Source organism: Hypanus sabinus, chromosome 16 (assembly GCF_030144855.1).
Source record: "Hypanus sabinus isolate sHypSab1 chromosome 16, sHypSab1.hap1, whole genome shotgun sequence".
NCBI lineage: Eukaryota > Metazoa > Chordata > Chondrichthyes > Myliobatiformes > Dasyatidae > Hypanus > Hypanus sabinus.
In genome coordinates this window covers 62,823,687-62,848,365 of record NC_082721.1, presented here as the reverse complement: position 1 = coordinate 62,848,365, position 24,679 = coordinate 62,823,687, and the positions used below count along the sequence as shown (strand labels likewise).

Here is a 24,679-nt window from a genome sequence, read left to right as displayed (position 1 = left end):
AGGTACTTGTCTAGGAGAATGTTTGATCATGGAGGTTTCTATAGTGTCATAAGAGGATGGAAACAGGCCCTTTGACCCACTGATTACGATAATATACCGTTATATTCTACCAACATTCCTGTAATTTCATTCAGATTTTGACACTCGCATACACACTAGGGGAATTTACAGTGGCTAGTTATCCTATCAGCCTGTACATCTTTGGAAAACTGGAGCACTTGGAGCAGCAGGAACCATGTGGTTACTGGAAGAACGTGCAGACTCCACACGGACAGCAGCCGATATCAGTAGGTGATTTGATATAGGTGTACAAGATGATAAGAGGCATAATTCAAATGCACAGGCTTTTTTCCTAAGGCAGTAATAGCTAATATGAGGGGACATAATTTTAAGGTGATTGGAGAAAATTATAGCTTTTTTTTTCCACAGGCAGTGGTGGTAGTGGCAGGTACATTACAGATATTTAAGAGACTCTTAAACAGGCATGTGAGTGATAGAGAAATGAAGGGCTGTGCAGGAGGGAAGCATTAGATTGTCAGTTAGATGGAATAGGTAGAAAGGTACAAAGACTGACAAGCATCCGATGTGCAAAGAAGACAATCTGTGCAAGTAAAATAAGTAAATAAATAATACTGAGGATGTGATTTGAAGAGTCCTTGAAAGCGAGCCCACAGGTTGTGGAATGAGTTTGGCATTCTGGTGAGTGAAGTTATCCAAGCTGGTTCAAGAGCCTGATGGTTGAGAGTGCTAAGTGTTCCTGAACCTGGTGGTCTGGGACCTAAAGCTCCTGTACCTCCTTCCCGATGATAGTAACAAGGTGACAGCATGGCCTCTACAGTCAGAGTTAATGATGGCTGCTGCTTTCTTGTGGCAGCATCCCTTGTAAATGTGCTTAACGGTGGACACGTAGATCTGGTGGCAGGTTTTAAAAGCAAAATGGATAAATACTCAAAAATGGAGAAGGCTGGGTTGCAAGGGCAAAGAGCTATGAAGGACTTAACGGCCTCTTTTTTATGGTGTAGTATTTAATGATTCTCAGCTCTGCTGTACCCTGTTAAAGACGAACCCTGAATTACACTGTAATCAGTGTAGACAGCAAAATAGGTCTGAATCCTACTGTTGTACTGCAGGTGGGACTGCACTGTTCAGCCACTATAATTAAAGCAGAGCCAGCAGACACCAGATCTTTTTATCTGTCTTCTTCTGTGCAGCAAGTAGCTAATAATTGACACTTCTTTATTCTTTCTTAAAGTAGTACTGGCCGACAGCTCAGTGAAGTTTTTATCCAACTTCCATCTCGCAAGGAGCTTCCCGAGTATTACGAGCTGATCCGCAAGCCGGTTGACTTCCGGAAGATCAAGGTACGTGCCGGGCCAGCTCATGCCTGCCTTTCCGAATGTGTGCAAAGCCTGAGGGTTTCAGCCCGCCACCTCAGCCTCTGAATGTGCCACACGTGCCAGCGTTTCCCAAACTGTCAGGTGCTGGAGTGTCTGGCACTGCTACTTGTGAAGTGACACAGAATTAGTCTCTGTCCAGCTCATGAAATTTGTACGCAGCCTCACGCTAATGGTATATGTCGAAAGCACGTAATCCAGTGCAGTACGTGTTCCTACCCATTGGCATATTCTTCAGGCAAATACGCCATGCCCCAATCTATTCATCTATGGGACAGTCCAATAGAATCCCGAGGTTCATGATATTTGGCACAGTACTGATGTTTATTGGTATATTTCATACATGTGCAGCCCCCACTTGGTATGTTTCATGCTAGTATAATGCTTCACAGTGCCAGTGGCTCAGGTTCAGTATCACCACTACCTGTAAGGAGTTTGTATGGATTTTCTCTAGGTACTCCAGGTCCCTCCCACATTCCAAAGACCTACAGGTTAGTAAATTGTGGGCATGCTGTTGGTGCTGGTAGCATGACAACACCTGCCCCCAGCACTTCCTCAGACGTGTTGGTCATTGATGCAAAACAGTCTATTTTACTGTGTGTTTTGATATACGTGTGAGAAATAAAGCTAATCTCTAATCTCCAACCCACTTATAGGATTAGATTTTCCTTTCCCTGTCCTGCATACTGGGCACTTGTTGTCCCACATCTGTCCATGGCCCAACCTAAAGAGTCATCTCCTGCTACATTGAGTGTTCCTTGACGCTTGGGCGATGAGATGTGGAAAAGCACTGGTCCAGGCTGCTCTTCCTTCCTTTCAGCACAGTCGGAACACTTTGCTCATGCTGAGTAGCCCTATGCGCTTCAGAGAACCAGTGATCAAACCATATGGTGCTTACAGCATGGGGTGCAGGGTGATGGCAAGTCACTGCCCTTCTCTGGAAGGGTGGTTGATATTTGCAGAACAGGCTGAGAATGAACTGACTGCTGCCTTTCTCTCAGTAGGAGCGGATCCGTAACCACAAGTATCGCAGCCTCAATGACCTGGAAAGAGATGTGATGCTGCTGTGTCAGAACGCACAGACGTACAACCTGGAGGGTTCACTGGTAGGTAACAGAGAGGCTACAGAAAGGCTATTTGGCCCATTGTGCCTGTACCATCACAGAGTATTACACCATGATACAGGCCCTTCGGCCCAACTGTTCCATGCTGACTACATCATCCTCCCTGCTGCCCATGTTTGGCCTGTAGCTCTCCAAGCCCTTCTCCTCCATTTACCTTTCCAGCTCAGAAACAGGTTTATTATCACTAAATTATTCATGAAATTTGTTGTTTTGCAGCAGCATTATTGTAAAATACGTAAAAGATTATTACGTTACACAAAGAAATATTTTTTTTAAATGAGTAGTGCAAAAAGTGAGGTAGTGTTCATAGATTCTATGAATTTGGTGAATTAATTTTACTTCTGCCTCTTTACCGATCGCCTTACATATATTTTCCTTTCATTTACATATCAAATTTTCCTATAAAATTTACTTCATCGTCTCTTACAGACATTGAATTCAGATCGTGACAACTCACTGTGTAATAATGGGCTTTTCATAATTAGCTTTGCTGCCAGATCCCTTCAAATTCTGGTGAATGTACCCCCTCCCCCCATCCTATCAAACCCCCTCATGATTTTAAACACCTCTAATCACTCCTTAACCTTCTCTACTCCACGCCCCTCCTGGGCACGTAATACTGCATGCATCATATTCAAATCAGCTTGGCTTTGAAAATAACTTCTGATCTTCAGGATGGATCAGTCCAAGCTGGCTTGGTAGCCACTGGCTTTTTATAAATGAACGAACTCTTCAAAGCCAAAGTCAAGTTTATTATCATCTGCACAGGTACAATGAAAACTTACCTGCAGCAGCATCACAGGCACAGAGCATCAAATAGAGAACATTCACAAGAAAAGCACAAACACAATTTTTAAAAGAAAAAATACAATTAGAACAGAATAAAGTAAATTCTGTTTTACTGCTAAGTGGTCATTGTGCTGCTAAGCTGTAGTGATTAGGGTTTTGCCAGCTGGTTGAAGGGAAGTGGCTGTTCTTAAAGCTAGTGGTGTGGGACTTCAGGCTTCTGTGCCTCTTGTCTGGAGATAGATGTGAGAAGAAGCCCTGGCCCAGGTGGATGTTGCCTTCTTGAGGCAGCACCTCCTGTAGGTACACTCGTTGGTGGGGAGGGATTTGCCCATGATGTGTAGATGATGTATTGCATCATGCTTAAAATGGACTGAGGATTCAAGTGGCAAGATACCTGCATGTAAATCCAGCAGCTGAATGGAGGCGCACTCATAGCTTTGATTAGGTTGGCTTGCAGAATAATTTGTCATACTAGAGCTTGGGTCAATTCAGGTTTTAACTCTGTACTGACCTCCTATCAAGAACTACTCCAGCATCTCCACAACCTTGAAATCTTTCCAAAAGTGTGGTTGCAAAAATTGGAAACAGTATTGCAGCTGAGACTTACCAGGAATTTACTAGTTTAGTTTCTTTAATCCAGCTTATAAAAAGGTTGTTCAGTGATTTGAGCTTGCTTTGCCCCATTCTGTATGCTAGCCTGCTTCCCCAGGATCACGTTCAGTTTACTGTCATGTGCACAAGTACGATGAGCTACGGTACAAAAAACTTGTTTGCAGCAGCATCCCAGGCATGTAGGTTCAGACAACACACAAAACATGAATTATATCTAAATGATAACAGGCAGTGAAGAAAAATAAAACTACTTAATTCATGTGAACATAGATTTATACAGTGTGGAATGAAGGACTACTCAAGCTGTCCAGCTGAGCTTGTCCCATTTACCCGCATTTGGCTCATCCTTTAAACCAGGGGTTCCCAACATACGATCCACGGACCCCTCGGTTAATGATAGGGGTCTATGGCATAAAGAAGGTTGGGAACCCCTGCTTTAAACCTTTCTACAAACCTGCATAAATGCCTTTAAAATGTTGTAATTATACCTTCCTCTATAGCTTCCTCTGGCAGCTCATTCCATATACTAACCACCTTCTGCCTTCTGTCACTCAGGTCTCTAAGTTTTCACCCTTTCACCTTAAAGCTATAATCTCTAATTTAGACTCCTCTACCCTTGGAGACTGTGACTATCGGAAAAATATTGTGACCTTATTTATGACCCTCATGATTTCATAATCCTCTATATGATCATCCCTCAGCCTCCTCTGCTTCGGGATAAGGAGTCTCAGATTTTCCAGTCCTTCCTTATAACTCAAGGCCTCTAGTCCCAGTAACATCCTTGATAATGATGTACTGTTGTTCACCACCTCTACAAATCTTGTACAACTTAGCCCAGCTTTCTTCTTAAACCTGATCAATGCTTTTTTAAAGACCTCCCATTTGCAGAATAATCCTAGTATTTTCTAACTCTAGAACTCCGATTATTGACCTGAATCACTTCCCTTTCCACAGACACTGACTGACCTGAGCACCTGCCTGTTTTTTCCAGCATCTACAGGTGTTTTTCTTCCACTTTCAAAAAACTCTTATTTGACTTTCAGATTGAAAAAGTGGTCAACAAGACATTCATAGTTTTGGACTTCATCAGTGGAGTTCTAGAGTATAGATGCAGTGAAGTAAACTAAACTTTATGGGGCACTAATCCAGTGTTCAGTGGAGTATTGAGCTCGATTCTGTTCCCTCATTTGGGAAGGTCGTGAAGGCAATGGAGAGCATCTTGAAAACAATTATGAAAAAGTATCCTGAGATAAGGGGCTGCAGATAAAAGAGATTAGGGAATCTGTGACAGTTTTCGTACAGACTGGAGAACACAAGCTACAATATAAAGAGGAAGGATTTCTGACAAAGTATGTGGTTGGAACCTGCAATGTATTGCATGTGAATAAGGTGAAGGCAGGTTACATTGTGGTCTTTAAGAGGGAATTGGATAAATATATGATGGAAAAAAACCTGGAGTTGTAGCGAAAGAGCTGGTTGGTTGGTTGAACTAGAGAGGTGCTCTAGCAGAGGACCAGTATGCACACATGACCTCTTTGTATTGAGTTCACAATCTACCTTTGCACCTTTCTGTCTCCCTGCACTGCACGTAAAGCAAAGTTCTATAGAGATCCTCTACTCAAATCAAGCTGTCATGTGCACAAGTACAGTGAGGTTCATGTATAGTGAAAATCTTGCTTGCAGCAGCATCTCAGGCACGTGGGCTCAGACAACACACAACATGTTGTACCTTCAAGTGGATGGGCTACAATGACCATGGACTCAATGGTCACCTCACACGTGCACCTGGCTTCACCTGTCATCTTCTAGCTTGTCCTCCTCCCCACCTTCTTATTCCCCACTTCCTTTCCGGTCCTGATGAAGGGTTTAGGCCCGAAGTATTGACTATTTACTCTTTTCCACCATAGGTGCTGCCTGGCCTGCTGAGTTCCTCCAGCATTTTGTGTGAACTACACTCAGTGGCCACTTTATTAGGTACCTCCTGTAACTAATATGATCTTCTGTCCATGATCTTCTACTGCTGTAGCCCATCCACTTCAAGCTTCAACATACTATGCATTCAGAAATGTTCTTCTGCACACCACTGTTGTAATGCATGGGTATTGTTGTTTTCCTGTCAGCTGGAAACAGTCAAGCCATTCTCCCCTGACCTCTCTTATTACCGAGGCATTATCACCCACAGAACTGATGCTCATTGGATGTTTTTTTGTTTTTCACACCATTCTCTGTAAATTCTAGAAAATCCCAGGAGATCAGCAGTTTCTGAAATACTCAAACCACTCCATCTGGCACCAACAATCATTTCATGGTCAAAGTCACTTGATTCATATTTCTTTCATATTTCTTCCCCATTCTGATGTTTGGTCTGAACAACAACTGATCCTCCTGACTATGTCTGCATGCACTGAGTTGCTGCCACGTGATTGGGTGTTCAGATACTTGTATTAACAAGCAGGTGTACCTAATAATGTGGGAACTGAGTGTAGATTTATACAGCAAGGAAACAGGCCCTTTGCCCATACTTAAACATGCTGACCAAGTTGTCTACTTGAGCTCTTCCCATTTGTCAGATTTTGGCCCGTATTTCTCTAAAACTTTATTATCTACATTCTATATTTCTACCCTACATTGCATGTTACTGAGTAGTTGACTCTTGTAAGTCATCCCACTGCTGATAATGTCCTCTTCCTGTTCCTTGTAGATCTATGAAGATTCCATTGTGCTCCAATCCGTTTTTACCAGCGTACGGCAGAAGATCGAAAAGGAAGAGGACAGTGAGGATGATAGCGAGGAAGGAGAGGAGGAGGAAGAAGAGGGGTCGGAGTCAGAATGTAAGACCGGAATGCATTTGGCTGCCATAAGATCATATGACATAGGAGCAGAATTAGACCATTAGGCCTATCAAGTCTGCTGCTCCATTTGGTCAGGGCTGATTTACTATCCTTCTTAATCCCATTCTACTGCCTTCTTCCCGTAACCTTTGTCGCCATTATTATTCAAAAATCTATCAGCCTCCCCTTTAAATATAGCCAATGATTTGGCCTCCATGTCTGTCTGTGGCAATGAATTCCACAGATTCGCCATTCTCTGGCTAAAGAAGTTCCTCATATTTATTCTAAAGGGATGTCCTTGTATTCTGATGCTGTGCCCTCAGGTCCTGGACTCCCAGACTTTTGAAAGCATCCACTCAAGCTAGGCCATCCTATATTCAACAGGTTTCATGAGATGTCATCATTCTTCTAAATTCCAATGAGTATAGGCCCAGAGCCATCAAATACTCCTCATACATTAACCCTTTCATTCCCAGGATCATTCTTGTAAACCTTCTCTGGACCCTCGCTGTTGCCAGATAAAGGGGCCCAGATCTGCTCATAATACTCCAAATGCGGCCTGACCAAGCTCCTGTTTGTCTCAGGAACTTTTGATAAGATCTTCTGGTCCCAGTTCCTTGCACAGTATCACCTCCAGATCTAGACAAAGCCCTTCAACTGAGAATGATTTGAGGTGAAATAGCTTGGTGAAGTGAGCAGGAAGTCAAAGCAGAGATAGGGAATTGGACCAAGGGGGTTTGGTGCCCTCTCAGCTGGAGATAGGTTCACAGAACCAAAAACTGAAAGAACATCCTGACAGATTTCTCTGCACTACATTGCCCCAACTGCTCTCGCTTTGCAGGGAAATTGGAACAGATTCGATCCAAATTCAGGGTGATAGTCTCCAGCTGAGAGAACACACACCAGGTGAAGGAGGGTATTCTGGCAAATGAACAGCTTGGGGAATGGGGATATCAAGCAAACTCACTGGGATCAAGGGTACAGAGCTGAGTTACAGATTAAGAATGAACACACACACACACACACATGCACCCACTCTCGACGTGCACGCACACACGCACGCACCCATTCTCGACACATGCACACATGCGTGGCACACACACACACCCCTCTACGGGCTTCCAGTCACTACATCTGATAACTCTGATCAGTGCATATGTATCCTGCCAGTGATAAGGTAAATCCGTGGTGACCCCATTTCTTTCTCTCTCTCTTGCTTCCTCCCTCTCCTTCTCCCTCTCCCTCTCCCTTCTTCCCACTCGCAGCTCGATCAGTGAAAGTGAAGATTAAGCTGAGCCGGAAGGACAAGAGTCAGGATCGAGTGAAAGGGCGGAAACGCTCTAGCCGCACCTCCAAGTCCAAACCTATTGTAAGCGATGATGACACGGAGGAGGAAGTGGATGAGGTGGGACCCAGTACCTGAGCCCATTATTGCAGAGTTTCCGTTATACAAAGTTGAGTTTAATACGGGAACTCCAGTATTGGGTGGCCAGTAACCTCCTCCATGTTGGCCTCATGTATTCAAGGTTGTAGCTTTGTAATAACTCACCAGCTATAGTTGACACATTTTCGTAAGCTTTCATACAAAGTGTGCTGCGATCTGCAATAACAGACTTTGTAAGGGCAAAACACTTGTATATCAGAAATAATTAGCAGATGATCTAGCACATTGATGTTGGCTGGGAGGGAAATTTTGGCAAAGGCACAGAGATGACCCCTCTGTTCTTTGTGGTAGAACCACAGAGTTTGTAATTGTTTGGGTCCCAACATTTCATCCAGTAGGCGTGGTAGCGTAACGCTATTACAGCGCCAGTGTAATTCCCGCCACTGTCTGTTGGGAATTTGTATGTTTTCTTTGAGAGCACATGGGTTTCTTCTGGGTGCTCTGGTGTCCTCCCACATTCTCAGGATGTATGGGTCAGTGTTTGGAGATACAGTCAAAGTGCTCTGGTTAGTAGGTTGATTGGGTGGTGCGGGCACGTTCGGCTAGAAGGCTGTGTTTGCATCCTGTATCTCTAAATAAATCACATCATTACAGCACTGACAGCTGTATGGTCCGGAGCAGGACTTCTCTGACTCAGAGGTAAGAGTCCTGCCAGTAGGACCAAACAGGCACAGTATAAGCTGCAGTCCAGGATGCTCCTCCAGGCCCACATGTAAAGAATGGGCAATCACACCGACCAATATCACTTATCAACATATTGCCCCTATTTAAAATGTAGCAGGGTTTCACAAAGCAACGAAGGCTGGAGGTGACAAAGTTACCAGGATTGTCTCAGAATTTTATTTATTTTCTTTCTCTATCTCCATTTTTAGGAACGGTCAGGAACTGGTACAGATGAAGATTAATCTCAGGATAACATTCTGTGTTGGGATCTACACTGGGGCTTGTCCATCCCTCTGAAAGTGACTGTGCGATGTTCTGGTACCTGTGTCCAGCTAGCAGTGTAGTGTACGTTCTTAGTATACGATGTAATCTTGCATATTTATAGCAGCAGAAGAGAAGGCATGTAGGTTTATCAACTTAGTGTCTCGCTGTGTTGAAGCTGGTCATGCTCCCAATGGCATTAATGGCAGTCTTTTCCAAGTCAGCATTCATTGTGCAAATAAGGATATCTCCAGACACAGCTGCTAATTCCAGCCATCTAAATCTTTCCTCTTCCTTCCTTTTTACTGCCCTCTGAGTCTCCCCGCACTGTGTAATATATAAGCCATCTGGTTAATTGTTATATTAATTAAATTAACCAAATGGGGTTGAATTGGGGGACCTTGACACTAACTCAGAGTGAACACATTTCCGATTGGTGCACAAGGAATGGCAACGTGGAAAAGTCTGTCCAGGAAAAGAACAAAAACTCATGAATTTGGGAATACTTGATTTTTCTAGACGTTCTATTTTGTTTCCTCTCTCCGTGCGAACGCAGTCAGTCACATGCAGTCCTTGCCTCATTGTACTGTGACTTGTGTAAGCATGTGTGTAGGAATTCATTCCCATTACTGTACTGTATTTTAAACAGGTCAAAACCACCATCTCTGCAGACTCTAAGGGGATTCTGTACGGTCATTATCACTGGACTACAATAAAATAAATACTTGACTGTGTCTGATTTATATATTGTGTTTGTGTGTGTGTGCGTGTGTGTGTACGTGCACGCAGAGTACCCTTCAGTAATCCAACCCACTTTGATTTAGTACAATATCCCAATGCACTTCATAGGAGTGATAAAAGCAAAGATTAACATTGAGCTATTAGGGCACTTGGCCAAAAATGTTAGAACATTGAAATTTTTTGAATGTAAGACAGAACAGTATGGCACAGTACAGGCCCTTCAGCCCACAATGTTGGGCCAACCTATTCTAAGATCAACCTAACCCTTCCCTCTCACATAACCCTCCAATTTTCTTTCATCCATGTGCCTATCTAAGAGTTTCTTAACTGTCTCTTATGATCTTGTCTCTACCACAGGGCATTTCACACATGAAACACTCTGAAAAGAACTTACCTTTGCCATCCCCCTATACTTTCCTCGAATCACCTTAAAATTAAGCCCCCTGGTATTAGTCATTAAACACAACTCTGTTAAAAAGAGTTTTGTCCTTAAGGACCAAAAATTAGAGTCAAGTATAGCTTTTAATAATGGAGCAACTAAAATCAGTGATATACAAGAGACCAGAACTGGAGGGGCATAAATCTTCTGGAGGGTGAAGTTTTTTTATTTAGAGATGCTGCTCAGTAACAGGCCCTTCGGCCCACTGACCCTGCACTCTCCAATTATACTCCATGTGACTAATTAATCTAGTAACCCATACGCCTTTGGACTGTGGAAGGGAACCGGAGCACCCAAAGGAAACCCATGCAGTCAAGGAGAGAAGATACAAACTCCTTTCAGGCAGCAGTGGAGTTGAACTGGGACTGTTGGTGCTGTAATAATGTTGCACCACTGTGAGATAGAGAAGAGGAAACCATGAAGCAATTTTAACTCGAGGATGAGGATTGTACATCAAAGTTTAACATGGATAAGTACATGGATGGGATTGGTTTGGAGGAATATGATCCAGGTGCAGATAGATGGGACTAGGCAGATCAGGTCAGCACAGACTAGATGGATCGATGCCCCTCGTGATTAACAGTATATATCTCTGTAAGGTCACCCCTCAACCTCCTACTCTCAAGGAAAAAAAGATTTTGGCCTATCCATCCACTCCTTATTACTCCAGCAAACCCCCCCCCCCCCAACTCACATCCTTGTGGATCTTTCTTTCACCTTTTCAGCTTAAAGATATCTTTTCCATAGCCAGGACAACTAGAAGTGCACACAATACTCCAAGTTTGGTCTCGCCAGCATCTTACACAGTTGCAACAACCAACTCCTGTATTTAATGTCCTGACTGGCAAAGGCAAGTGTGGCAGGTGCCTTCTTCACCCTACTGAGGGCAGCATGGTAGCATATTGGCAAAATTCTTCACAGCACCAGCAATCGGATGATCGGGGTTCAATTCTCACTGCTGTCTGCGAGAAGTTTGTACATTCTCCCATTGACAGCGTGAGTTCCGTCCAAGTGCTCCAACTTCCTCTCACATTTATTTCATAGAAATATGGCTTACGGTTAGTAAGTCACTGAAAGCATAGCAACACTTGCGGGTGCCCCCAGCACATCCTTGGATTGGACTGTGTTGGTCATTTTCTCTGTATGTTTAAATGTACATTTGAAAATAAAACTAATCTATTTACCTGTGTCGCCATCTTTTAAGGTGCTAAGTGCCTGGGTCTCTCTATTCCACAATACTGTTCCAGGATGCTGCCATTTTCTATGCTCAGAAATAAAACCAAAGTATTCTGGAAAAGACACAGCACTATCATACACCATCTGTTCTGGGATCTTGCTGTGTGCAAGTAGGCTACTGTTATTCCTGAATTACAATAGCTACCACACTTCAAAAATATTTTGTTCGCTGGTACATGCAGGCAGTGTGTCTCCAGCTCCTATTTGTGGCTGATGCTAATCTAAAATAGCTGAGTTTATTGATTATATGGCCATATGTTCTCACTTGCATTGCTTACACAGTGTTCTTTGTGATGTTACAAGACAGGTAGAAGATGTAAAGAGAGTTGACAAGGATGATACTCAAACGAGAAGGTTATAAATACCAAAAACTGGATAGGCTGCAAACTTCACTCCAGAAACAGGAACAATGAAGGAGCCCGGTGGAGCTCTGTGAAGAAGGAGATAATTCAGCATAAGTGGAGAGAGGACTATCTCATGTTCCAATTATGGACTAGTTTGTCTGTGGTACTCACTGACCAGATCACCTGCTCAGACTAACCAATTTTTTTTATTTGAAGAGGCCACATTCCATAAGATATAGAAGCAGAATTAGGCCATTCAGCCCATTGAGTCTGCTGCACCATGCTATCACAGCTGATTTATTTTTTCCCTCCACCCCATTCTCCTGCTTTCTCCCTATAACCTTTGATGCCCTCCCTTGCTAATCAGGAACCTATCAACCTCCACTTTAAATATACCCAATGACTTGGCCTCCACAGCTGTCTGGGGCAATAAATTCCACGGATTCATTATCCTTTGGCTAAAGAAAATTCTTCATCTCTGTTTTAAAGGGACATCCTTGTATTCTGAGGCTGTCCCTTCTGGTCCGACACTCCCCACTATAGGATACATCCTCTCCATGTCCATTCTATCTAGGCCTTTCAATGGTTGATTTGCACCCCCCCCCCCCAACCCCACCATTCTTCTAAATTCCTGTGAGTACATCCCCAGAGCCATCAAATGCTCCTGATATGTTAACCCTATCATTCCTGTGAACTACCTCTGGGTCCTCTCCAATGCCAGCACATTCTTTCTCGGATAAGGGGTCCAAAATACTCAATTCACAATACTCCAAGTGTAAGCAGCACATCCATCGATGCAGATTGTGAGTTATGCTGGGAACAGGCCTTGGGCATCAGAACCTGTGACCCCCAACCATGGGATATTTTTGATTCAGCTCTAGATTTATTTATCAGATGTACATTGAAACATACAGTGAAATGTTTCATTTGCATTAACAACCAATACACTCAAGGATTTTCTGGTGGCACTTGCCAAGCATCGCCACACATTCCAACACCAACATAGCATTCCCACAATGCTCAACAGAACAACTCAAGCAGCAGCAATAACAAAAACAGGAGAACAAAATAAGACAACAGCAAAACAAACCCCTTTCCCATCCTCTTATCCACCCATCTCCTCGAGCATACACAGAATGGCCTCCAACCCCAGGATAGGCCTGGGCATTTCTGATGGGCTTTTGACAGCTTGCCTTCCACAAAGGCTATTGAACTGTTTTCAAATGTCCCTGATAAAAAGCACTGAGAATCAGAATCAGGTTTATTATCACTGACTTAGATGATGTGAAATTTTGTGGCAGCCGTACAGTGCAAAGACATAAAAATTACTATAAATTACAGAACAGTGCAAAAAAAGAATATTAGTGTAGTGTTTGTGGGATCATGGACCAATCATGTGACGGAGGGGCGGGGGAAGAAGCTGTTTCTGAATCAGTGAGTGTGGGTCTTCAGGGTCCTGTATTTTCTCCCTGATAGAAGTAACAAGAAGAAGGCATGTCCCAGATGGTGAAGGTCCATAATGCCTTTTTGGGGCATTGCCTCTTGAAGATGCCCTCGATGGTGGGGAGCATTGTGCCCATCATGGAATTAGCTGAGTCTACAACCCTCTAAAGTCTCTTGCAATTCCTCCACACCAGGCTGTGATGCAACCGGTCAGAATGGTCTCAATTGCATATCTAAACAAATTGGCTAGACTCTGGTGACATGCCAAATTTTCTCAAGTTCCTAATGTAGTAGGGCAGCTGGTGAGCCCTCTTCATGATGCATCAATGGGCTGGGTCCAGGATGGATCCTCGAGATAGAAACCCACAAGCTTAAAGCTGTGTATCTTAGTTTAGACGGGCACTTGATGGGTCGAAGGGCTTGGTTCTGTGTTGTATTGTGTTATGATATGACTTTAATTGACAGTACTTTAACACAAAACTCAGGAGGTCAGGCAGCATCTATGGAGAAGAATAAACAGTCAACATTTTGGGTGAAGGCTCTTGTGAGGATCTGATGAATTATCTTCCCCTGTCCATCTACCTTATGCTTTGACTTCCATTTGCTCACTTTTGGCTAATATCCTTTTAAACCTTTAACTTAGGGTAAGTAATATTTTCAAAAAGATAAGTGGTGCAAAAAGAGTGCAAAGTAGTGAGGTAGTGTTCATGGACTGTTCAGGAAATCTGATGGCACAGGGGAAGAAGCTGTTTATAGATCAGTGTGTTCGTGTCTTCAAGCTCTTGTACCTCCTCCCCAATAGCAGTAATGAGAAGAGGGCATGTCCTGGGTAGTGAGGGTCCTTGATGGTGGATGTGCCACCTTTTGGAGATGCATTTGACAGTGGGGAGGCTAGTGGCTATGATAGAGCTGGTTGAGTTTACAACCCTCTGCAGCTTTTTCCAATCCTGAGCATCGGAGCCTCCATACCAGATGGTGATGCATCCAGTCGGAATGTTCTCCATAGTACAGCTATAGAAATTTACTAGAGTCTTCGGTGGCATAATGAAACTCCGAATGAAATATAGTCATTGATGTGTCACTTTTTTGTAACTGTATCAAAATATTGTGCCCAGGGTAGATCTTCATAGATGGTGACCCCCAGGAAACTAAAACTTCTCGCCCTTTCCACTGCCGACCCGTTGATGTGGACTGGTATATTTTCTCCTGACTTCCCCTTCTTCAAATCCACAATCATTTCTTCAGTGTTACTGACACTGAGTACAAGGTTGTTGTTACATCACCGCTCAACCAGCCAGTCATTCTCACTCTTGCACACTTCCTCATCCACATCTGAGATTCTGCCAACTATAGATGTGTCAATGTGTTGAGCTGTGCCTAGCCGCACAATCATTGCTGTAGGTTCATGGGTATGGGTGAGATCAAATTGCTAAAAACACTTGTAACCCGAATATTATCCAAAATTCAGTTTTAGCTGAAATCTCATATCTCATTATCATACCATTTACACTCAGTGGCCACTTTATTAGGTAGAAGAGTAGAACCCGGTGTGCTCGTCTACTGTTGTAGCCCATCTACTTCAAGGTTCGATGTCTTGTTCAGAAATGTTCCTCTGCACACCAGTGTTGCAACACATGGTTATTTGAGTTACTGTTGCCTTCCTGTTAGCTTGACCCAGTCTGGCCTCTAATATCCTCTCATTAACAGACAGACAGAAATACTTTATTGATCCCGAGGGAAATTGGGTTTCGTTACAGTCGCACCAACCAAGAATAGTGTAGAAATATAGCAATATAAAACCATAAATAATTAAATAATAAGTTAATCATGCCAAGTGGAAATAAGTCCGGGACCAGCCTATTGGCTCAGGGTGTCTGACAGTCCGCGTGTTTTCACCCACAGAACTGCCAGTCACTGGATTTTCTTTGTTTCTCGCATCATTCTCTGTAATCTCTAGGTGATCAGCAGTTAATAAATATTCAAACCACCCCATCTGGCACTAAAAACCATTCTACGGTCAAAGTCACTTAGATCACATTTCCTCCCCATTCTGATGTTTGGTCTGAACAACAACTGAACTTCTTGACCATGCCTGCGTGCCTTTATGGATTGAGCTGCTGCCACATTATTGGTTATTTGCATTAACGAGCTGGTGTACAGGTATACCTAATAAAGTAGTCACTGTGCATAAATTGTAGCATGTTTGTAGACTGCTGATAATTATTGGCTGTGTGTACAACAGAATTAAAACTTGCCTGGGCATTTCCTGGCAGGGCTGTTCTCAAAGATGATCTCTGCTTTGATCTTCCTGAGAGTCAGCTGAAATTGTTTTCAAAACGTATTTGTTTGTCTGCATCAGATTAAATGAAGTCAGCTAATTTGTGTTGCTATGGCAATGGCGGTACTAGGCTTTGGAGAGCATTGGCTTAAGCCTGGGACTAGATAGAGTCATAGGTGCAGTCACACAGCACAGAAACAAGCCATTAGGCCCAACTGGTCCATGTTTGGCATCCTCAAGAAAACCATCAATGTGTGAAAGGATTAAATAATGCATAATCTAAATTTATATGAAAACCTGCATCCTTCACATGTTGGCTGCCAATTCTTCAAGCTTGATCTGCTTTTGAAAAAGATTAAGGCTGATCTGATCTTGGCCTCAGCTCCCCAGAGTCTTTAACAGCCCCGTATGTCTGTAAATCCATCCACCTTAGCAATGAATATATTCTGTGATTCATCCTCCTGAAGCTCTCTGTGATAGAATATTCCAGAGATTCATAACCATTTTCCTTCTCATCTGTCTTAAATGGGTGATTCACCAATTCTAAAATTATGCTGACTACTGTTCGAGACTCGTGAGGAGAAATATTCATATTGCCAAGTCTCTAAGGGTCTTACACACTTACAGCACTGTATGTAAGGAGTTTGTACACCCTTCTTGTGACACATGTGAGTTTCCTCCCAGTACTCCGGTTTCCACCCACACTCCAAGGATGTAAGTTAATTGATCATTGTAAATTGTCCTTTGATTAGGCTGGGGTTAAATAGGTGGTTTGCTGAGTGGTGCAGCTTGTTGGGCTGGAAGAGCCAAATAAATCGCTAAATCAATATAAAAAAACAATAAATCCATTTCCTCAGCCTTACACCTTTACAGCTCGCCTCCTGAGGTGCTCTGTAAAACTTTTCTTTCTGACCAAGCTGTTGGTCAGCACCAGCATCTTCCATTAGACTTTTGTGTATAATCTTGCTTCATAATACTTCCGTAAAACATATGAAGAATTCCTACCAGTGGTAAGAGAATTAGAACATGAGTCACCACTGCTAATGAAATCAAGAGTGAATTGAGTAAAAGCTTGATTGGGGAAACTAAATAAGAGGGCAATGAGGAAGGTGCAGGAGTGAAGGATAAACTAGATAACTTGATCAAATAGATTGTAGTGGACTAGACACCTCTGCTCCACTGATCTCCCTCCTGGCACTTAACCCTGTAAGTACGATTAGTGTTACCCCTACCCTTACATCTTCTTCACCATCAGATTTCTGAACACATCAACACTATCTCACTATTTTTGCTCTCTTTTTCCACTACTTATTTGAATATATATATATCACACAAGACATTATTACTATTGTACACAATAGATTTCACAATGTACAGTGTGTCAGTGATAACGAACCTGATTCTGATTAAATGGAGGTGATGTAATGAGCTCTATTGCTGGTTTTGAAAAGAACAGCTCACTGGAAAGTGAAAGGGCAGAGGGAGATCAGGTCTGCCAAGCCACACTGAATATTGCCCAAATTTTCTCTTCACTGTTACTCGCTTTTTACGAAGTCAGCTTTTCTTCCCTCTTCCAGAGAACCTAGAGAAGTCTGGGTGTTGCAAAATATTGTAAAAATTGAACATAATTGACCTGAACACCAATGATGAAGAGCAGTGCATGAGGGTCAGAGTGCACTGAGGGGATAAGTGGAATAGAATAGGCTGGAACAACCAAATAGCCTGCCCTGCTGCTCTTATTTCATAGGGTCCTGTTAAGAGGAGCAGAGGGAGGAGCTGCAATACATCTTTCCATTTCGTAGAGCGTACAACATATATCACGAGAAAGGCCATTTGGCCCATGATATTACATAGAACAGTATAGCACAGTACTGGCCCATGATGTTGTGCCAAACTTTTAACCTACTCCAGAATCAATCTAACCCTTCCCTCCTACATAATCTTCCTTTTTATTTTATCCACGTGAATATCTAATAGTCTCTTAAATGTCCCTAATACATCTTCCTCTACCACCTCCCCCAGAAGTGTGTTCCATGCACTCACCACTCTGTTTAAAAAACTACCTCTAACATATACTTATCTCCAATCATCTTAAAATATGTCCTCTCACATTAGCCATTGCCACCCCAGTCATTTGCAGTTCTCTAGATTGACAGGAGTTTCATGTTTTTTAAGGGAACTTGATGTTACCTCACAGTGCGGTTAAAGCAGTAGGAAAAAGCACAAGAAATTATTGTCTTCCTGCTATCGTTTTGTACTTTCACTCAGATAAAAAAAACAATGATTCAGAAATGATTTGTTGGCGTTTTATGCCTGGTGATGTCTGAAGCTCTCAAACATTCACATAAATAGATTTTTGTCAAAAGCAGGATGTGATGATTTAATTAGCAAGTTATCAAGTTTCAAACAATATAGCAAGTTCTGCCATATCTTGCTGCAGTAGACGAGAAGGTACATTGGGCCATAATGATGGAGAACAGCAGGTGGGAATTCGCTGTCTCTCCTGAAATTCTAGTTCCATCTGTGGTCACCACCTTTGAAATGTTGCTGTAACACAGATAAAAACATCTGCCAAGGAAGAGGAAGAACAATAGTTCCCTCCTGATCTTTTCTCTTTGTACTTATAGCCTGCTGTAAAGTGCTTATTTTAAAAATGTGTTGGAGGAGTAGGATTACAAGGGATTGAGCAGTGCCAAGTATTTTTGACTCACAAGTGCGAAATTCCCTGAATTTCCTTTTCCCCAGACCCCTCACACTGAATGCGAGGCAGGATATGAGGGGAGGTCAGATCCTCTCCTGTTGTTGGCAAAGGAATTACGGTAAATGTCTGTAACTGTTGATTATGTAATGTCAGCACGTAAAGAAGAACCACAGCACTTCAACACTCTTCCGGTTAATTTCAGACCAGGGTTTCAATGTAAGTTAAGCTTTTAACTCTGCTAAAAAAACATAATGCACTTTAATTGTTAATGCATTAAGGACAATGAGCTAAATGCTATTAAAAGGAATTAGTTTCAGTAGGTACTTGTTGGTTGGCACAAATGTGTTGGGCTGAAGGGCCTGTTTCAGGGATAATTGTGAGAAACACACACAAGATGTTAGACCATCAGACACTGGAGCAGAATTAGGCCATTTGGCCCATCAACTCTGCACTGCCATTCCATCATGGCTGATTCATTCCCTCTCAATCCCATTCTCCTTCCGTCTCCGCGTAACCTTTCATGCTCTGACTAATGAAGAATTTATCAGCCTCTGCCTTAATTGCCTGTGGCAACAGATTTGCCACACTCTGGCTAAGGAAATTCCTCCTCATCTCTGTTCAAAATGGATGTCCCTCTATTTTGAGGTTGTGCCCTCTACTCCTAGACTCCCCCACCAAAGTAAACACCCCCTTCACATCCACTTTCAACATTCGATGGGTTTCAGTGAGATCCCCCCTCATTCTTACAAATTCACGTGAGTATAGGCTCAGAGCCTTCAATTGCTGCTCAAGTGATGACCTTGTTATTCCTGGAATCATTCTCATGAACCTCCTCTGGGCTCTCTCCAATGTCAGCACAACCTTTCTTAAATAAGGTGCCCAAAGCTGCTCACAATACTCCAAGCAAGGCTTCGCCAGTGCCTTATATTGCCTCTGCCTTACATCCTTGCTTTTATATTCTAATCCTCTTGAAATGAATGCTAACAATGTATTTGCCATCCTCACCACTGATTCAACCTGCAAATTAACCTTTAGGGAATCCTGCACAAGGACTCCCAAATCCCTTTTGTTGGAGGAACTCAACAGGTCAGGCAACTTCTTGGGGCTTAGACCACACAGGGCATGGCTATGGACAGCTTAATGAGTGTGCTTCATTTCTTGGGCCTTCAAGGTCTATCAAGCATCTGCAAGGTTTAATAGTGGGCTATGGTGGGTTATCCCTGGTTTTAGTACAGCCATAACATCTTCTATAACACCATCCCTACACAACAGTCCCCCACAACTGGCCAATAGCCACCACTAACATGCAATAGCCACACAATTGGAGTATTGTGTTCAGTTCCAGTCACCTCATTATAGGAAGGGTGTGGAAGCTTTAGGGAGGGTGCAGAGGAGACTGACCAGGATTGTGCCTGGTTTAGAGAGCATGTCTAATGAGGATAGGTTGAGCAAGTTAGGACTTTTCACTTTGATTGGATAGAGGAGTACAAGGTGTTAAGAATCATAGAGTGGACCGCCACTACCTTTTTCCCCAGTGTGGAAATGGCTAATATGAGAGGGCATAATTTTAAGACAATTGGATAAAGTATGGGGTGGGGGGAGTGGGTGGCGTCAGGGGTAGGGTTTGTTACACAGGGAATGGTAGGTGTGTGGAACTTGATGTCAGGGATAGTGGTAGAGGCAGATGCACTAGGAACATTTAAGGGACTCTTATATAGGCACATGGATGAAAGAAAAATTGAGGGCCATGTGGGAGGGAAGAGTTAGATTACCGTCGAGTAGGTCAAAAATTCAGCACAATATCTTGGGCCAAAGGGCCTATACCATGCTGTATGATGACACTTGTGGGCTGCCCCCAGCACATCTCAGACTGCATTGGTTGTTGATGTAAAATGACACACTTCACTGCAAGCTAACCTTTCAGATCTTTAAGTTTAGTCTTGGCGTCTTCTGAGATATTAATATTTATCTGTTTCTGTCTCCTTGTTCATCCCCATGTTTACTTGCTCCATCATTGGTGACCATGCCTTCCACTGCCGTGGCTTTAAACTGTGAAGTTCTCTCCATAAACTTACTTTACTTAAAATATAAACTTTATTGATTATAAAATATATGTATACAATATAATAAACAGGTATGTTCAATATATTCAATAGTATTAACTTAATTTTTAAAACCATTGCCACTCATGTGGTTCCCAGGATGAGGTTTGAAGTTCTCTCTGTAAACAATAACAGACTTTCCCATTTCCTATTTCCTTAAAGATGCCCCTTACAACCCTGCCTTATTGACCAACTCATTCTAAGGACACTGAAAGTTGATTCTTGTTCAAAGGGTCCTTGGGCACATTAAAGGTGTTAAAGAAGAGGTGTTATTGTAACCCTTTCAAATTCTCTCTCCTCTTTCATGACATTTCTTACAATCCACTTATGCTATTGGTAAAGGGAGCTTTGTCACATGTACATCCAAACATTGAAGCATAATATACTGTATAATACATTGTTTTGTGTCAAGTCAAATCAGCAAGGATTGTCTGGGCAGCTCACATGAGCTGCCATGCTTCCAGTGCCAACATAGCATGCCCACATTTTACTAACCTTTACTAACAGCTACATCTTGGGAATGTGGGAAGAAACTGGAGCACCCGGAGGAAACCCATGCAGTCACAGGGAGAACACACAAAACTCATTACAGGCAGTGACAGGAATTGAATCCCGATCGATGATCACTAGTACTGAAAAGTGATGCACTAACTGCTATGCTACCTTGCCACCCCACATTAGTGTTACTTACCCTTACATGTGGACTAGTATTATTAGTATTTTGTTAGGGCATTTTAATTTGTTAGAGATAAGACATGGCAGCTGAGCCAGGCCATTCAGCCCATTGAGTCTGATTTGCAATTCTATCCCCTTCAACCCCATTCTCCTGCCTTCTCCCCATACCTTTAACACCTTCAATAACCTATTGACCTCTGCTTTAAATATACCCAATGACTTGTCTTCTATAGCCACCTGAGGCAATGACTTCCACAGAACCACTTCTCTGCGGATAAATAAATTCCTCCTGATCTCTGTTCTAAAGTGACAACCCTTGTATTATGAGGCTGTGACTTCTGGTAGTGTAAAATTGTGATCAGAAATATTACTCTGATATCCCCATGATGAGATATGAATTGTCTTCAGATGGATTGGTCAGCACGGATGAAAACATATTACCATTATTAAATAGGGGTTGACAAACAGCCAAAATGTCCACACCAGGTGATGAAATATACAGGTACCTAAATGATTTCAATATAAAGTACAAAGATCTACTCTCATCCTTGAGAGAGTAGGAAACCCTGAAATTAAAATCGGGATAAACCTGACGATTGTTTATAATTACCTCCTAAGCAGCTTGCGAAGGAATGTGGATGTTAAGTTACTCACAGATGCACCCCAAATTCCATTCATGCATAATACACTTGCTGGAGAGCTTCTGATCAAACCTTATGGAATTTACGACAGAACTAATATGAAAAAAAACTAATGTCACAGTGCAAAGGAATTGGTTGTTACAGGGTTGTAGACATAAATGTTCAAACATAAATGAACGATTTTAAAATACTAAGATCCTTGAGACACTCAACCTAATCATCGCTGCTGAGGCTTAAGTACTATAATGAAGTGAGACAAAGCCGCTCGCTCCCGAATCAGATCGGCAGACTCTCAATGGCTTTGACGTTAGAAACTTGCGCACATCTTGAAAAGTGGGCTGGGCTAAGAAGAGTGGCCTGATGGAGTGAATCACTCTGAAACGCCCACATTACCAGCCCAGCAACTCATACCAGAAGCACTTGTTTTGCTGAGGAATGTAAAGAATTTATTTTTTCCATAAAATTCTATACAACTTGCTGAAAGCAAGTTGGTGGCTAGCTATGCAAAAGAATTGAATAAATAACATACTCGATCAAAAGTACTATGACTACCGGACATCTGAAGTGTAAATATAAAATCCTGGAAATACAACAGCCTGTAACTAATTATAAATAACAAAAGGACAATTTCTCTTCTCTTTGAACCGGCTAATTGCATCCCACCCATCCCCCTGTAAATCTGTACACCGGTCTCTACAAACCAAGTATGAACCTTCAGTGTTTATGCTGTGGATGTGTCTCCGACTCTGTCATCAGATTCCGTTTCATTTTTCCCGTGGCCCTGACGGTGTTTGTTTGTAAGGGCAAAGCTCAAATGCCCTCCTATGTGAGACCAATCGCAAACTTTGCCCTCCTCACTACCACTACCACCCCCCCTCACAAATGGATTTCGAATTCTGTGCCCTTGAACTAGTTCAAGGTTAAATAATGTTGGAAGTTTGTTGGCAGCGTTACTAAAAACAACAAATAATGCAGAGAATCTTTGAATAACCTTTCAGAGTATTGATACTGCCTAACCGTACCTGTTTTTACTTAGGCTCCAGGTACCCTGATTGGCAGATCCAACTAATACAGGGAAAGTAGACCGATCTGTGTAGACTTTGAATCAGGAACAGACCAATCTTCAACCCTGATCCTCCAACCACATTAATCAATGTTGTACCAAAGATGTGAGACCAAACCAAAATTCAATATTCAAGTTTATCACAAAACATACAGTGGTGCATCGCTTTAAAAGTCAAGATTCTAGATTGTTTATTTCAGTGCATGAGTATAGAAGAGAACGAAAATTGTTACTCCAGATCCGATCAACGTAAAAAACACAATAACTATAAATATGAAAGAAATCCAATAAAACAAAATATATAAATATTGATTATAGTCACGGGAGATTAGTTTATATGCATAGAGTGATTGCATGTGCATAAAGTGATGCTTGGTGCAGGAGTATCTGAACATAATGTCAGGAAGTAATAAGGTGACTTGGGAAGAGGAACTCTTCTGGGTGGCAGCGGGGCGGATGAAAGCAGTGGCTATCAGTGTACTTATGAGGTGTAGAGTGTAAATGGTAGTACATGGGGAGGAGGGTGAAAGGTGCTGAAGGGTCATAGAGAGGAGTGGCGGATACAGATATAGAGGTGGTGGGATGGGCTAATGGGTGGAGGTGTTGATTAGCCTGATGGCTTGGGAGATGTTTTTGAGTCTAATGGTTCTGGCATGGGTGCGGCGTCGCCTCTTCCCCGATGGGTGAGGGACAAACAGTCCACGAGCAGAGAGTGGGAACCTTCATGATATCATTGGCCTTTTTTCTGGCACCTTTCTGTATGTACGTCCTTGATGGTGGGTAGACTGGTGCCGGTGATGCATTGGGCAGTTTTAATTACCCGTTGTAGAGCCCTTCCTGTTCGCAGTTGTTTGCATCAATAACTGCAATTGCACTGGTCAATTTGATTAAAAATATATGCATCTGCATGATTACATTTTTTTCATCTGATGCGTGTAAAATTGGTGTTAGGACCTTACCTGATTAAGAGTAAAGGCAGCAGGCTGCCCTGGAGGTTCTGTTGGACAGAGAAACAACAGGAAAGCAAAGGGTTAAGAAAATCCTTGGTTTAAATCCAAGGTCTTTTAGAGTTTTGAGGTTGGGAAATGTTGTATGACTTGTGTGTAGCCACATAAACCCTGAAGTGCATAGCCTTGTGCACATCAGATTACAAATTGAAAGCCTATTGGATGAGAGCATATGGCCAGGTTAATCTAACCTTCTTCTTTGAACAAAGAGGGAGGAGCCTAGTAGGACAGCAATCATGAGAAAGTAATACGCAGGTTAGATCGTTAACATACCAACAGGCAGAAAATACAACTCGGGGTTGAAAGTCCTTATACGAAGGGAGAGTGTGGGGGTGGGTAGTGTGCTCGTAGGCAAAATGGTTCTTTGCAGGACAGACTCGGGGAATAGGAGGATCGATACTCTATGATCAATTGTAATTTTTGTAATGTTCATCGGTATCGAGTGTCACATAAACTTCAAGTATTGTAGTTGTGTACCACCCAACGTGCCACATGAGAGGCAGCAGTGCTATCGAGGCATTTGAATGTAATAGAAGTGCGAAATCAGTGATTGTGAACGTACAAAATGAAAAGTTATTGAAGTTTATTCCTGTAAATATTTTTACCATGAATAAAGTTTATTTTGTTAAAAAAGTGTTACACAAGCCATTATTTTAATGAATATTCTTCGAAATATTCAAACACTTTTGTAATGAAGATAGAACTTTTGCTTTGATATTATACGATTCAAGAGTAAACACATTAGCAATTAACATAATACTCCAGAAATCGCTTTGTTGTTGTGTTGAAGCCATTGAACCACCAGCTAATGCCTCATTAAGTGGAGGATGAGTTTAACCTGGCACTCATGTTTAATCAAAACTGAGCCAAAGGAGTGAGGGATTCCCCTGC

The 24,679-nt window shown here is 42.4% G+C and overlaps 1 protein-coding gene and 1 long non-coding RNA gene across 8 annotated transcripts in view; one reads left to right on the top strand and one right to left on the bottom strand.

The window, feature by feature from the left end:
- The window catches only part of smarca4a (SWI/SNF related, matrix associated, actin dependent regulator of chromatin, subfamily a, member 4a), a 216,958-nt gene extending 206,607 nt beyond the window's left edge, over positions 1-10,351 (top strand). For 3 of the 7 annotated variants that reach the window (XM_059991937.1, XM_059991938.1, XM_059991939.1), the window contains 5 exons: positions 1,253-1,361; positions 2,399-2,500; positions 6,621-6,750; positions 8,016-8,155; positions 9,067-10,349. In XM_059991937.1, the coding sequence (XP_059847920.1) occupies positions 1,253-1,361; positions 2,399-2,500; positions 6,621-6,750; positions 8,016-8,155; positions 9,067-9,099 (514 nt within the window). In that variant the 3' untranslated portion in view covers positions 9,100-10,349. Of the gene's footprint in view, positions 1-1,252; positions 1,362-2,398; positions 2,501-6,620; positions 6,751-8,015; positions 8,156-9,066 lie in introns of all 7 variants that reach the window. The other 4 variants (XM_059991943.1, XM_059991936.1, XM_059991941.1 and 1 more) reach the window with 3 other exon arrangements.
- Positions 1-23,869, bottom strand: part of LOC132406370 (uncharacterized) — a 147,363-nt gene extending 123,494 nt beyond the window's left edge. The window contains exon 1 of the long non-coding RNA XR_009516147.1: positions 23,741-23,869. This is a non-coding gene — a long non-coding RNA (uncharacterized LOC132406370). The remainder of the gene's footprint in view (positions 1-23,740) is intronic.
- Positions 23,870-24,679: the final 810 nt, after the last annotated feature.